The 15725-nt window shown below is 38.2% G+C and overlaps 1 protein-coding gene across 1 annotated transcript; it reads right to left on the bottom strand.

Moving 5' to 3' along the window:
* Positions 1 to 6462: 6462 nt before the first annotated feature.
* On the bottom strand, positions 6463 to 15005 carry LOC128855692 (calcium-binding mitochondrial carrier protein SCaMC-2-like). The gene is made up of 4 exons (XM_054090825.1): positions 14964 to 15005; positions 11355 to 11513; positions 10706 to 11279; positions 6463 to 6743 (listed from the first exon to the last, which is right to left on the bottom strand). Exons 1-4 carry the CDS (start codon positions 15003 to 15005, stop codon positions 6529 to 6531), a joined length of 990 nt encoding a protein of 329 aa, XP_053946800.1. The 3' UTR covers positions 6463 to 6528.
* Between the last annotated feature and the right edge of the window lie 720 nt (positions 15006 to 15725).

Here is a 15725-nt window from a genome sequence, read left to right as displayed (position 1 = left end):
ATTTCGAAAATATTCACCGAAACGATATTAAATTTTCTGTGTGTATTCTTAAATTTATGTACATTAAAAAAAAATCGATTTTTTGAAAATTCTAACTATATGTTATATAACCCCTTAAAGAAAGCGTCCCCAATTCAATTGAATTTGAATTGATTTAATTATAAAGATTTAAGAAAAAATTAGAACAGGGGCAGCTGGGTACTATTATATTTTACCTATTCTATCGCAAATCCGGTAGTATACAAAGAAGGATCTCTTGATTCTGATGTCAGTTTGTAATAAATTCTTTGAAATCAATAAGAAACTTACTTGTTCAAATGCCATTTTAGCTCACAGTAGTGGCGAAAAGTAAATTTTATAATTTCTGTCTCTATAATAGGTTCACATATAACGAGATTACCTACTTTATCCGTAAAAGCGAATTTACCCATACAAAATTTCTCTCCCAAAATCCTAGAATTACAAAATAATCTCACCTTAGGTTGGGTTATTTTGGCAGCTGCATCGCCTCTATGTGCGCTGCCACTTGACCACGAATTAGCCCGTCGTGAGCCGCAGGGGCTGGGCTACATTTCCCTTTCCATAATGAGCCATCCTGACTTTTGGACAAAGCGTAAAAGGTTGTTGATACCTAAAGTGTATAGATTATCTATATTCATTAAGAAGTCGGATCTTAAATATCGGTTCCTGCTTCTGGCTAGAGCCGGTCATGTGCAAAAAAGGTGTTGAATTCTTACCAACTCCTCCTCATTTCTACAGCTACGACAGAAATCATAAATGTAAGCGCCTAATCTCTTTGCGTGATCTCGTGCGTGATACAACGTCCCGTGAGGGCCGCTACTAAGGTCCTAATTTGAAATTCCTGGATAGACAGTGTAAAACACTCCTTTATGTTATTTGGAATGCATCCAGAGCCCATAGGGAAGCTTGACTGTCTGATAGAATACAGATATCTTTTGATGGTATTCTGTTTATCTCTAACCATCTTAAGGTTTCATGAATAGCGTTTATTTCCGCTTGAAAAACACTTCAATGATTCGGTAGTTTAAAGGATTCACTGCTAAAAAACTCTTCGCAATATAACCCTGATCCTACACCGATGTCCATTTTATATTCGAACGTGTAGATCTTCACGGGTGTGCTGGGGGATGGATCTTCTTCAAGCCATTCTAGAAGGGATTTTCATTAAGACAATCACTGGGTACATCCGTCTAGGAGTCTAAGATGGTTGAAGACCGTAAATAAAGCAACCTCTGAAGATTGCTAGTAGCCAGTGTGTTAAATATCCAGCGAGTTTCTGCAGTTCCACTGGATAAACACCATCTGGACCTGGTGATTTAAAAGGTCTGTAACTTTCAAGCGCCCATAAGAGTCGGTCCTCAGATATAGCGTCTATTCTGACTTCACGACAGTGTACTGTATCTTCCATGTCATGCCCAGTAATGTCTGAACAGCCTAGAAAATGAGTGTTAAGTAAAAGTTCTAAAGGCTTTTTACTGGTACCATCACATTTCTGTAGCAGTTGCCAATTTTTAAGACTTCGCGATAATATCTTACGAAGTCTGGAAATCTCAGGATTCAACTCAACCTCTTCGCAAAAGGATTTCCAAGATTGCCTTTGGGCATTTCGGATTTCCTTCTTATAGATTCTCAGACCAACTTTATGGCCTTTCCAATCTTCTGCGAGACGTGTTTTCTTTGCCTCATTAAAAGCGCTTCTGCTTGTTTTTTTGAAGCTTGCTTAGCTCAACCGCCCACCACTGAGGCTTGGGTTTACCCGTCAGTCTTCTTATGGGACTGGCTTCAGCTAAGGCAGTACACATGTTGTAGGTAGGTCTTGTCAACCAAATTTTGACAGTCCTTCTATGCTTTGTGGTACAACAGATGGACATGTTCTTAGCGTAACCCCGATACATACTTTTCTCATCCTGTTTTCCTGAAACTTCTACCAGGCTTAAGTTTCGGTAGATTTTTACTAACCTCAATCGAGATATATCAGAGAAGGAATGTTCTTCCAAAACTTTCCAGCTCTTAATTCTGTTATTATTATTTATTAGAATAATATAAAATATTACATTAACTTTAAAAAAAAAAAAGAGCACACTAGCTGCTTGGGCCTTTGGTGCTTGGTAATTATAAGGTTATGTTTAAGTTTTAAGGTATAGTATAAATGACAATTTTACAAGCTTTCAATTAGGCCGATTACCTTAATAAAGTCATATATTTTAATGACATTCGCTGTTGTGGTATTTTTCAAAAGTTCGGAGGGGTTTTTGGAACCAAAGATAGGTACACGTTTAGTATTTAAATTTGCACAGATGTCTATTATCTGTATAAGGTTAAGTTGATGGTACAGAAAGGACATGTTGGAGGAGACGTGGATAGAAGAAGGTGTTCATGGGTTAGCCTGGAGTGACCGATCCTTAAACGCACGAATACAGAAATTTGATTCCTTGATAATGTGGATGCATATATTGCTTTTACACACTCTGGGTTATTTTTGTCGAAGGGGATAGCTGTTTATGTAGGCTTGAAGGTCTTTAGAGACAAGTGGAGTATATAGAAAGACTGGGGATTGGTGCATGTATTTGGCCGCTAGATCTGCCGATTCATTTCCCAGAATGCCTTTGTGACTTGGAAACCAGACGATACGTATTTTGTCTCCATTTTTTATTAAGTATTTGGGAGAGAATTTGACTACTACCGTAAATGTTGGATAGCCCTTGTACTACCGAAAAGCTATCAGTAAATATGGCAAATTTACCTTTCGATTTCGACGCAAAGTCCATTGCTTTAAGGATAGCGGTTGCTTCGGATGAAAATATTGAGCTATAACTTGGTAACAAGCCTCCTGTTATCAGTGCACCATTATTGTGTACTACAGCGAAAGTTGTGCTATAGCCGGATTTAGACCCGACTGTAAATATGTGAGTTCTACTAGCGAACTCTTCTCTGTTGACTAGTTCGCCGTAGAGTTATTTGAACAGTTCGGAGCTAGTGTTATTTTTATAGAACTTGTGGAGGTCAGAGTTTATTGAGGTGGGGGAGAAGGTCCAGGGGGCCTATTGACACAATTTAAGCGATGTTTTTGGGATTTGAATCCCCAGGTTATACATTGATGAAATACACTCTCGTATAGCAGACTTTATCTTGTACTACTGTGGGCAAAAAGTAAGGTGAATTTATTTGTCAAACTTCGCGGTATTAAAATTTCGCTCCAGTTAGTTTTTCATGAGTTGGCAGCACTGTTAATAACATCTGGGCCAACTTTCATGTGAATGTCATTATCAGTAATATATTTACGCTTGTGTTTACCAAACGACCAAGAGTGCATTTTTCGATTTTTACAATGTCTGATTTGATTGAGCAGAGAAGTGCCATCAAATTTTGTTTGCGGAATGAAATTTCGGCTGCGGGAACGTTTAGCATGCAGAAGGCATTTGGTGATTCGACAATGTCGCAGAAAAACGTTTATAAGTGGTACAAAGACCTCAAAGAGGGTCGAGAACGTGTTGATGACTTGGAGCGCTCCGGACGACCATCGACGTCAACAGATGACCAATACGTCAATAAGGGAAGGAGTTAGTGCTCAAAAATCGTCGGTTGACTGTTAAAGTCCTTCCTGATATGATCGGAATATCAGAAGGATCTGTGAAAACCATTTTGAAAGACCATTTGGGCCTACGAAAAGTCAAATCTCGTTTGGTACCGAAAACTCTCAATTTCTTGGAAAAAAAGTCGTCGCGTTGATGTGTGTGAAACAATGCTTTCAGATTATCAGGACAAGCTCAAATGCATCATGACGGGAGATGAGTCTTGGATTTATGCTTACGACCCTGAAACAACTGATCAATCAAGCGAATATCGTGCTAAAGGCGAGGCCAGGCCGAAAAGAGCACGTCAAAGTCGTTCAAAAATAAAGGTCATGATGACTGTTTTGTTCGATTTTCGTGGTGTGGTGCACTATGAATTCCTTCCACCTGGCCAAACTGTTAATAAGGAATATTATTTGAGCGTTATGCGTCGTTTACGTGAAGCAATTCGTCTAAAAAGACCAGAATTATGGGCCAACAACTCTTGGTTTTTGCATCACGATAATGCACCGTCTCACACTGGACTCGTTCTTCGTGACCATTTCGCCAAAAATTCCACGCATATCGTTCCACAACCACCATATTCGCCTGATTTGGCTCCGTGTGATTTCTGGCTATTCCCAAAACTCAAGAGACCACTCCGGGGAACGCGTTTCGAGCCGATTGAGGAGATAAAAGATGAATCGAAGAAGGTGCTGGTGGCTATACCGGAAATGGACTATTTGGCATGTTTCGGGGATTGGAAAAATGGTTGGCATAAGTGTATTTCTTTGAGAGGGGATTATTTTGAAGGGGCTGAAATTGATTTACAAGAATAAATAAAGATTTTTCATTTTACAACCAAATTCACCTTACTTTTTGCCCACAGTAGTATGTTCGTTTATGTTTGGAAGCAGTCTTCAAGGTATTAAAAATAAGTTTATTGGTGGTGGTCAAAAGCTTCGTCAAGCTGTTCGAATATTGATTGTACTTTATTGATGTCTTTGACTTTTGTGTAAAAGAAAGCATCATCGGCATATATCCGGAAGTCTAAACTTTTTTGTTTGGAGGCAATTTTATTTATTTCCTCGAAAGCTATTGTATAATAGAGAGTACCACTGAGAGAGGAGAGCCTTGGGGTATACCGTTTTCAAGGCGGTGCATTGAGGAAGGTACACCATTGATTTTGACTTGAAATGTACGATTCGTTAAGAACGACTTTACCAACTGGTAAATTTTCGGGCCAACATGCCACGCTGGCAGTTGTTCAAGAACAACATGGACTCCAATGTGGTTAAAGGCCTTTTTAAAATCTGTCGACAGTAATGTTAAGTGATTTGTTGATGAAAGAGCATCTGCTATGTAGTGTTGCATGGGAATAAGACCTTCCATGGTGCTATGGTTTTTTAAAGGCAACTTGATTAGGACTCACAAACCCGTTTTTTGTTATGAACCACATAAGCCGTTTTGCTATCATTTTTTCAAATGTCTGTAGCTATCGAGGTGATTTGTAGGCTTATTCGGTTTAGAAATTGGTATCACGTCGGCAGACAGCCAAGTGTGAGGATATTTAGCAGTTTTGAACATGTCGTTGTAGAGTGATAGAAGAGTGCTTTTGCAGGAGCTGGGAAGGTACCGTAGCAAGGGGTAAGATATCTTGTCTCAATCGAGATATATCAGAGAAGGAATGTTCTTCCAAAACTTTCCAGCTCTTAATTCTGTTAATAACGGAGTTAAAAGCAAAAGTAGTGTCTAAAACTTTCTGCCTATTTATGTCTTGTCTTTTATGACAAAAGTAGGTTTATTATAATCTCACATTATAAATATAAATAGGACGCCGGCAAAGAAAACACACTTATAGACATAAGTCTAAGACGATTTTTGTTAGGTATTATTAATTATGTATTCATATAACAGAAAAAAAGTGTGTGTCCATAGACGCTTTGTCCTCTTATTACCTATTATAAAATGTAATATCGAATTTCGCATGCGTATTGCTGTCATAATTTTTGCAATCTCGGTAGACGTCGCTTATGGATTTAGTCCAACTGGTGGTTTTCGCAATGTGTGACCTATATATCGCCACTTTCTGCGTTTGATTTGCGTAAGGATGGGCTCCTCGTTCATTAATCTCCACAGTGCGTCGTTACTGATGGTTTTTGGCCAGAATATTCCGCAGATGATGCGGAGGCCTTTGATAATGAAGGGTTGTAGCCTCTGTGTAATGGTGTTAGAGACCAGCCATGTTTCGCTTCCGTACAACAATACGGACTTCACCCATGAGTCGAATATTCGTAGTTTAGTGCGCCTGGAGATTTGCGAACTCCCCCATACTGAATGCATTCGCCCGCGGCCTTGCTTTGTTTAGCCTACAGTTGACATCTTCATCTCCTCTATCATCTGCCGTGATGATGCAGCCGAGGTAGCAGAAGCTTTCGACGAATTCCACCGGGCATCCGTCAACCAACTGTCTATTACTAGCAACAAATTGCCTAATTAGATTAACTACATATATCACTATTTGCCTTTTGTTCATATCTTTAATAATAATAAAACAACCTAAAAAATCATTAAAATATTGCACCAAACCAATTTCTATAAGGTAAAAACTTTCAAAATAGTCTTGACAGGTGATTGTCAATTTTGCAGCTAAAATGTCATACGTGAACGGGTAGATTAATTTTCCTGGACTTACTGCTAATCACTGCGTATGTGAACGTACTTTAAGGGCAGGTTAGATGGCAAGAGTACCCCAGTACACTTCAAGTAGCACTTACGTGCCGTTTTGTTACCATAATGTGGACCACTACCTACTTTAAGGGTATTTTATGCCCTTTTTTTCCAAAAATGATTATTTATAGTAATAATTAGTAACGTTATCTGTCTTTTTTGTTTTAAAATTAAGTTAAACAAGCCACAATCACTTTGCGAGCATTTATTTATTGGTAGACTCTAATCAACTCATGGTTACGCCCAAAGTCCGAATGGAATACTCGTAGACAATATAACTAATGCAGACAGCAGGCACAACTTTGACTAAATTTAAAAATAAGCCGCGATATAATCCAGTTAAACCTTCGTTTACGATAATCGTTCGAAATAACTGGTACGAAGTCTTTCTGTTTACAGGTCTGCGTGATAGGCCAGTGCGTGGTATATCTCTCAAAATAACTGTGAAAGAAAGTATACAAGTAAATGTGCTGTTATAATATTCATACAATTATATATATTAATGAATATCACATTTATAGGATAATTATATGGAAGGAATCGAGAAAGTTATTTTAAGTTAAGTTTGTACTTTATTTCGCATTCTTTCTAATGAAAAACTTTTGCACACAGTTCACTTACTTAATTTGAATAGTTATAAAATAAGGTGGTTTTCCAATAACAGGTGTTATTGGTGAATGGATTGCGCTATCGAGAGGTGATTAACGTTTTCTTATGGCCGGAATTGGATGGTATTGATTTGGACAACGTTTATTTTCAACAAGACAGCGCTACGTGCCACACAAACAACGAAACCATTGATCTTATACGGGAAAAGTTTCTGGACCGTGTTATCACTCGAAGAGGTGATCACAATTGGCCCACCGAGATCTTGTGAATTAACCCCTTGTGACTTTTTTCTTTGAGGCCACGTGAAAGAGAAGGTTTACGCCAACAGCCAAGTGTTGATTCAAGACCTCAAAGATGGAATACGTGAGGCCATCGAGGACATAGGGCAGCCACTTTGCAATTCGGTTATAGAAAATTTCATGAAAAGGATATTGTCCTGTAAGCGTGGTCGTGGTGGTCATTTGCCTGATGTTATTTGCCGCTATTAACGGCACACCTTCCTCTTTATAATGCAATAAACATCGGATCATTTATATTAAAAAATAGCATTTTTCTTTGAATATCAAAATAACACCTCTTATTGGAAAACCCTATATAATTTTTTGGACCACCGATTCTTAATTTAAATGCAGCTGATGAGTAAGTAAGTAATTGAGTCATCTTAGAAATAATGGCTGTCATGGCCATTGCACAAAAATACAAGTACAAGTAAATTTTTAGACTTTTTGACACGATTTTCTATGAAATTCAACCAATTTTTATGCGACCATGTTATGGGTTGGCAACTAAGTAATTGCGGATTTCACTCATAGATGGTTTCAGTTGAATTTTTAGGTTTGCAGACGTAGTACAAATGTAAAACATATTTTGTTATTTCGTAGTTGGCAATTCAGCTGTCAATCAGTAAAAAAAGTATTTTGATCGATTGCGTAGTTTTCGTGTCGCGTTCGTTGAAAAATGGAGAATCAAAAGGAAAATTTCGTCATATTTTGCTTTTTTATTTCCGCAAAGGGAAAACTGCATTGCAAGCTCATAAAAAGTTATGTGCTGTTTATAGTGACGAAGCCTTAAAAGAACGGCAGTGTCAAAATTGGTTTGCCAAATTTCGTTCCGGTGAATTTTCACTCAAAGATGAAAAACGCTCTGGTCGTACAATTGAAGTTGTGGACGCCCTAATCAAAACAATAATCGATTCGGATCGTCACAGTACAACACGTGAGATTGCAGAGAAGCTTCATGTGCCCCATACATCACTTAAAAAAACGTGGCTATGCTCAAAAACTCGATACAGGGGTACCGAACTTAAAGGAACGCATTTAACGCAACGCATTAACAGCTGGGATTTGCTAAAGAAACGTAATGAAAATGATCCATTTTTAAAACGACTGATAACTGGCGTCGCAAAATGGGTTATATACAAAAATATCAAGCGGAAAAGATTATGAAGCAGGCCAGGTGAACCAACTCAAACCAACTCGTGGGATAGATACAAAGAATGCCAGCGTAGATTTAAGTATGCCATAAGGGTAGCAAAAACAGCGTCTTGGAGAGACTTCTGTCAAAAGATAGAAAGTGTTTCGGAGACCAGTAGACTCCGGAAAGTAGTATCAACAAGTCCCAGCAACCCTAGCTACCTCATAAAAGAGATGACAATTCGACAACCAGCAGTGAAGAAACACTAGAATTACTAATGCAGACGCACTTTCCAGGTTGTCTCTGCAACGAAGATAGTAGAACCCACCCTATAGTTGACTACAATAATCCCCCAATACATTTTATAACGGAGGATAACATAGAACTTGCCATTGGCAGCTTCAAACCTTACAAGTCACCGGGACCTGATGGAATCATCCCCGCTGATTTGCAACACACAAACAATATGATTGCACCTACACTAGCCTTAATTTTTGAGGCAGCGATACGTCTTATGGGCAGAAGTAGATTAAAGTGGTATTATAAGGCAATAAGGCTGAACACTCTGTGGTCAAACACGGATTATGGTTACGGTAAAATCCAGGCTGGCACTTCGGAGCTTCCCGTATTGGTAGACTATGCATTCCCGCCTATACTTGCGATTACATCGTTTACGACCCTCCTACTCTCAAGGGAAGAGTGGGAACGGGACGATGTAAGACAGGGCGAGTCCATCCATGTATACACAGATGGCTCAAAGCTCGAGGGCAGGATGGGCGGAGGTGTATATTCCGAACATCTGGGGCTCTCCTTCAGTTTTCGACTGCCTGACTACTGTAGTGTCTTTCAGCCGCGACACTGATACAGTGTAATGCGATATCCGGAAATGATATCTACATTTTTCACTAATAGCCAGGCGGCGATAAAATTCCTCACAAAACAGTCGACAACCTCCAAGGTAGCCATTAGATGCCGCACATCGCTTAACGAGATGTCTGAGTTATTTCACCTAAAGGTAACATGGGTTCCTGGCCATCGCGATATTGAGGGTAACTATAGAGCCGATGAACTAGTGAGACTCGGCACCAAATTGACTCATGAGTACATAGATAATGACATAGGGATACCCTTACAAACATGTAAGCTACTCATCCTTGAAGAAATTGTAAGGAAAGCAAACGAAAGATGGCATAATTAAGCTACCTGCAAAATCGCCCGTCAACCAAAATAAACACATAACGGGGCACTGCCTAATATATTTAGTAGACACGCCTAGAGGATGGGTGTGCAAACACATGACTTTTGTAGAAGCTGCCTAAATGAGGACGAGGAAGAGACAATTTCGCACCTACTGTGCCAATTTCCTGCTCCATCCAGACGAAAGTTTACTATTCTGGATAAACAATTTTTTAATGAGTTGGAAGATCTCAGTTCTACAGAAATCAGAGATATTCTAAAATTTTTGAAAAGCACACGCTTCAACCTAACATATCAGTTTGGAGGGATTACAAAGGAATTGTCTACTTTGAGCTCTGACCACCAAACCGAACGATCAATTCTGATGTTTACATTGAACAACTAACGAAATTAAACAATGCAGTTGAAGAAAAGCGGCCCGAATTCTCAAAAATCGAAAAAATATTGTATTCCATCATGACAATGTAAGGCCACACTCATCTTTGGCCAATCTTTGGCCACTCCGCAAAAATTATTGGAGCTTGGTTGGGATGTTTTGCCACATGGTGGCCCGGACTTTACGCCATCTGATTACTTTTTTTTCGATCTTTACAAAACTCCTTGAATGGTAAACATTACAATAATTATGCTGATTTCAAATCGTAACTGATTCAGTTTTTTGCTAATAAAAACCAAAAGTTTGGGATTATGATGATTATGATGCTGCCTGAAAGATGGCAAAAGGTCATTGATCAAAATGGGCAGTACATTACAGAATAAAGTTATTTAGTTGTCTTAAGAGCCGAAGGTCCTGGCAGCCAGTGCTCCTATTCTCCTGTTAAAATAATTATATTATTATACCACGTTTGTAAATAAATAAATAAATAAAATAGTTCTTTGATTTTCTAAAAAAAATCCGCTATTACGTAGTTGCCAACCCAATACATAAAAAAGAGTTCCAAAACACTCTTCACTCAGGTGATCTCAGCTATGGACATTTTTTGACATTTTTTACTGAGAGTGCTTTTACTTATGGCTCTGTTCAATTGAGTCTGACTTATATCAGAGAGCCTATGACATATCGTCGAACAATAACAACTAAGATATTTTAGTTGCAAAACCTTTTTCCAATGTTTTTTTTTACAAATTTCATTCTTAGCGATTTAATATTTATATAAAAGTTTTGGTTTGAACTAAATTCTTACCTTGCGCTTGTATTCGTGTTCGAATCAGTGAACATGGATAGGTAATTACCTGTCCCAGTATGCTGGATATAGTACCGCAGAGTAATAAATTTAAGGAATGCGATTGATTTGCTTTTTCGCATTTCAAATGCTTTTTTAAAGTTTCGTATACGGCCAGATCAATACCGGCATATGGTATGACACCTATTACATTTATAGCGTAGCCATTGTAAAAGCTCAGTATACCTTCGGTCAAGTAGATTTTTTTAACCGCACCTATTAAGCCGCGATATTGATGGGGCTCATGCAGTGCCAAGCGTGTTTTCATGACATCAAATGGATAAACCGCACTTTGTGAAATGGTACCCGCAAGAGCGCCGGCAACGAATCGTTCACCAATACTCATTTCCCCTTGACGTGAGTCTCTCTCCGTTCTTATGTAATGTTTCAGTTTCTCGTAGATGGTAAACTTTATTGCCGAATCTGAACTAATTTTTAATACATTAACACCATTGCCGCGCCACATACTTCGTACGCCTCCCTCTCTAATCAAATAACTTACACCATCGTATATGGAAGTCTTCTGGTTTTGGACCTACAAATACATACATACATATGTATGTAGGTATATAGAAGATTGTAGTAGTGCATTTACTATCCATCCACTTGCCTGCATATATAGTTTTATCCTATCTACTGGTGCTGTGCATGTACGCGAAATGGCACCAGCAAATCCACCAGAAATGGAATGACGCCACCATGCGCCCTCCTGCTTTTGTTGCTTCGCAAATTCATCTGGTATTTGTAAGTTTTCAGCAATTGTGGGATGCTGAAAATATGACGAATGAAATGTAGTGAATGAACATTTTACAAAAAAGCGACGACCAAAATATTTAACATTTATTTGCATACGTTTTTACGAATAATTGTGAAGGCTTTAGGTGAGACAAAATTGGGAATTTGATGTTGATATTAATTTATGTTTGTTTTTTGAAAATTCAATTTTCAAAATTATTGTGATTTGTTGGAAAATATAATTCGATACTTTTCGGAAAAGGAAAATGTTTAGATACATATTCAAATTTTTATTATGTCCCAGTAGAGTCAGAAGTAAGATTTCCCAAAGAAAATAATACTTCTTTTGACATGCTGATTTTGGAGCCTGTTTATTGCTTGTTGTTGGTTCTGTACTCCCTTATTACTCGTTATTACTCGGAACAAAGAAAGCGATAGCAAACTAGAAAACGAAGTGTGGAAAACTATTTTGGATATGATACAGACCAAGAATGATAGAAAGAAGATTGCGCCCATCAGAGAGTACGTGACGTCACGTTTTTCCAAGTTGTGCAGCATTGCCAACCATTTGCTCTTCGCAATAAATTTAGTGCTTTTTTATACCGAAAATGCGAAAATTTTAAAGTTTCGTGTTTGTTTCTTTTTTTAATTTAAAGCTACTGAAACTTTAAGTTAAAAAAACCCTGTATTATTATACAAAAGAAGGTTAAAAAGGCCACCCTGAGATGATTTTAGTGCTAATGAAAATTAGTTGGTTCTTATAAAATTTGATATTTTGAAAGTGTGAATTTAATTTTTTACTGCTTTTAAGGTTATGCAAGAATATTAAATGCCTCAATCTCAACTCTTCTTAAGATTGGAAACCTTTTTACACATTTTAAAAGGCGTTTGAATTTACTGAAGGCGGATAAAAACCATAGAGGTGTAATCGTTTCTTCCGGCCATCAATCCTTAGTGGGACATAGGGCATCAAGAGGTCTATTCATTGTAAAAATAAGCCACAAAATACCAGAAAATACTAAATAAACCATACTGACATTTTTACAAAAAGAGCAAATAAGTCGTTCCTTTAACAAAATAGTCTCGCTTAACAAAAAAAAAAAAAACTCATAAATTAAATTGTACATAAGCATAACACATTAATTAAAAAAAAACCCACATTCTAAAGACAATTTGTCACGCATACAAAGTTCTTTAAGTGATTCAATAAAAATTTGGTGTTTTATTTTCTTTAAATGAGCATTTTAGTGCGTTTTAATATCCAAGGCTAGGCAACACTGCAGTAGCGAGAGAGAGATTTGACTGCCGAAAGCAGAAGAACACCAACAACACCTGCAATCGCGGGCAATGCCACCAGATGTTAAAAAAAGTAAAGCTAAATAAAACTGAGTGAATTATTTAACAAATTATTAAAAAATGTATATTTTACAAAATTATAAACATTACATTTTAATTAGAACAGGCTAGAAAAATGTCATGACGAAAGAACTAAAACTCCGAGACTAAATAATAAAAAAAAATGCTAAATCAAGTTACGAAAATGGTAATCTGGCCATACTGGAGCTAAAATCACGTAACTCGTTGTCAAATTCGCTGAGAGCAAAGTAACGGGACCACGATAGGCGCCATATCATTATTCTTTCCATCATGGATACAGACGTTAGGGTGTTGATTCTACATCGCTGCAGCCTGGGAGAGCGAAAACTTCCTGACGTCTTGGACGAAAGGCATTGTAATCACGCTGCCAAAAAAAAGGCGACCTTCGGGAATGCGGCCATTGGAGAGGCGTCACGTTGCTTAACACTATTTATAAAATAGTCGCAACCATTATTTTGGACAGACTTCAACCGGTCAAAATGTCATAACGCGATGAACAAGCAGGCTTCCGTCCCCACCGGAATTGCGTAGATTAAGCGAATACTCTGAGGATAATTATTGAACAATCCTTAGAATGGAATACCTCACTTTATATGGTGTTCATTGATTTCCAGAAGACTTTTGATACCATCAAGCTCTCTGCAATATGGAAGAAAAGGAGTTCCTACAAAAATTGTGCATATTATAAAGGTACTCTATTGAACCGCAGAGCTAGAAGTTCTCTACAATAGCGCCACAAGTACTCCATTTAGAGCAACATCCGGCGTGAAACAGGCGCTGCCCACTGTCGCCACTTCTTTTCACGGTCCAGGCATCACTTGGAGGCTATCCCGTCAACTACACGACCTCGACTATGCTGACGATATTTGCCTGCTTTCACACAGGCATTCCGACTTGCAGGGCAAATTTGATTTTCTAGTCACCGCGCGGTAGCAATGCAAATCAACAATACAAATCTCAACAATATTGTAATCGAGGGAGAAGCGGTGCAGTATGTTGGAAGTTTCTGTTATCTCGGTAACATAATTTCAACGAAGGATGGAACAGAAGAAGACGCAGAAACCCGTCTGCGTAAAGCTAGGTCAGACTTTGGCCGGTTACTGGCAATTTGGAAAAATAGACAAATCTCGCAGAAAACTAAAACAAGAGTACTCAACTCATGCGTAAAATTCACACTCTTATATGGTAGTGAAATGTGGCTGGTGTCGAGAAGCATTACGCAGAAACTACAAAGCTTCATCGAGCAAGATCCAATCCAAAAGGTGATAAGTGGTCGTAAATGGCGATGGATCGGGCACACTATCAGAAAGGACAGGGAAAGCATTAATAGAACAGCATTGGAATGGAACCCACAAGGAGACAGACGGCCCGGTTGTCAACGAAGTACTTGAAGGCGTTCTAGCCTTCGTGAACTAGAAACAGTTAAACGAACGTGGGATGTCGTAAAGAGAACAGCGAGAATAATATTCAAATGTTTTGTTGAAGCCCTATGTTCCCAATTGGAATAAAAAAGGAATACAAATTAGATGAAAAGCCGCGATTATTGCTTTGGGTCTGCGTTCGTACTTGCGCGGGAAACCGAAAGGAGAATGGATGTAGAAAGACAAAGTGTTATTGAATTTGACAGTACTCGCATAATAAAATGACAAATTGAAAAAAAATAAACATTTTAATTCATTTGTGTACAATTTTTGAAATTATAGTCGCTTAAAAGAGAGCCACTCGTATTTAATACACCTTAGACAGCCGCCGTGGCCGAATGGTTTGGTGCGTGACTACCATTTGGAATTCAGAGAGAGAACGTCGGTTCGAAGGACAAAAAATTAAGAAACAGTTTTTTATAATAGCGGTCGCCCCTCGGCAGGTAATGGCAAACCTCCGAGTGTATTTCTGCCATGAAAAAGCTTCTGTAGGTCCTCCATTTGTGGAACAACATGAAGATGCACACCACAAATAGGAGGAGGAGCTCGGCCAAACACCCAAAAAGGGTGTACGCGCCAGTTATATATATATATATACATATATAGACATAACACATGGGGCGAAAAGTCCCGTGCTTAACACATAGATGACACTAGTTTTATTGTATTCACCAGTTAGTACTAACCTTAAAAAGACAGTTGTTAGATTTTCCTGATATTCTATGCATTTCCTCGTGAGTTATTGTGCTAAGAGTTCCGCTATTTTTGGATCAAAAAGAATTTCGTGTTTTAATTTTACTTTGCTTCTTGATGGGAAAAAATACAGTTCAAGCAAAGCAATGGCTTAAAAAGTATTATGCGGACTCCGCTCCATCAGAAGCAACAATGAAAATATGGTTTACTGTAACAAAGAGGCGGTAACACCAGAAAACGTAAAAAGAAATCCACAAAATAATTTTGAATGATCGAAAAGTGAAGTTGCGTGAGTTAGCTGACAACTGAGAAGCTGGGCTGATTATGGGATGCAATGCTAACGCTCACCACTCCCTGTGGGGAAGTAGCGATATGAATGAATAGCGCAAATTACTTGTGGAATTTATTCTGGGCTCTAGGTTTTTCATTTGTAATAGAGGTGAGGAACCTACTTTTGTGCCTGGAGAAAGAGAAGATATTTTAGATATCTCATTGGCCTCAGTTGGTATCTTAACCTTTATGGTAGTAGCCCGGTGTGACGGGTTCAAAAAATCTATTTTTTTTTACATTTTTCCGAAGAAAAACATCTTAAAAATATACTATAAAAATTTCAGACAGAAATTTTAATTATTTTTAAAGTGATAGTTAAAATAAGAGAGCGCGCCGTAGTGTGTATGAAAGCGTGTGACACGCCAGCAGCAGCTGTTGTCGGAACTTTAAACGCGTTTTTCTCAAAACTATGTTTTCGAAATTTT

Source organism: Anastrepha ludens, chromosome 2 (assembly GCF_028408465.1).
Source record: "Anastrepha ludens isolate Willacy chromosome 2, idAnaLude1.1, whole genome shotgun sequence".
In the NCBI taxonomy this organism is placed as follows: Eukaryota; Metazoa; Arthropoda; class Insecta; order Diptera; family Tephritidae; genus Anastrepha; species Anastrepha ludens.
The sequence above is the reverse complement of the archived record's forward strand: the minus strand, read 5'-3'. Positions and strand labels throughout refer to the sequence as shown.

Bases quoted from the DNA above. Each gene is read 5' to 3' on its own strand.
- LOC128855692 (XM_054090825.1), bottom strand. From the start codon at position 15,005: ATGCATAGAATATCAGGAAAATCTAACAACTGTCTTTTTAAG. The intron at 11,280-11,354 runs GCAAGTGGATGG...ATGTATTTGTAG, and splicing joins GGATAAAACTATATATGCAG to GTCCAAAACCAGAAGACTTC. The intron at 6,744-10,705 runs GTAAGAATTTAG...TTTCTTTCACAG, and splicing joins AACACGAATACAAGCGCAAG to TTATTTTGAGAGATATACCA.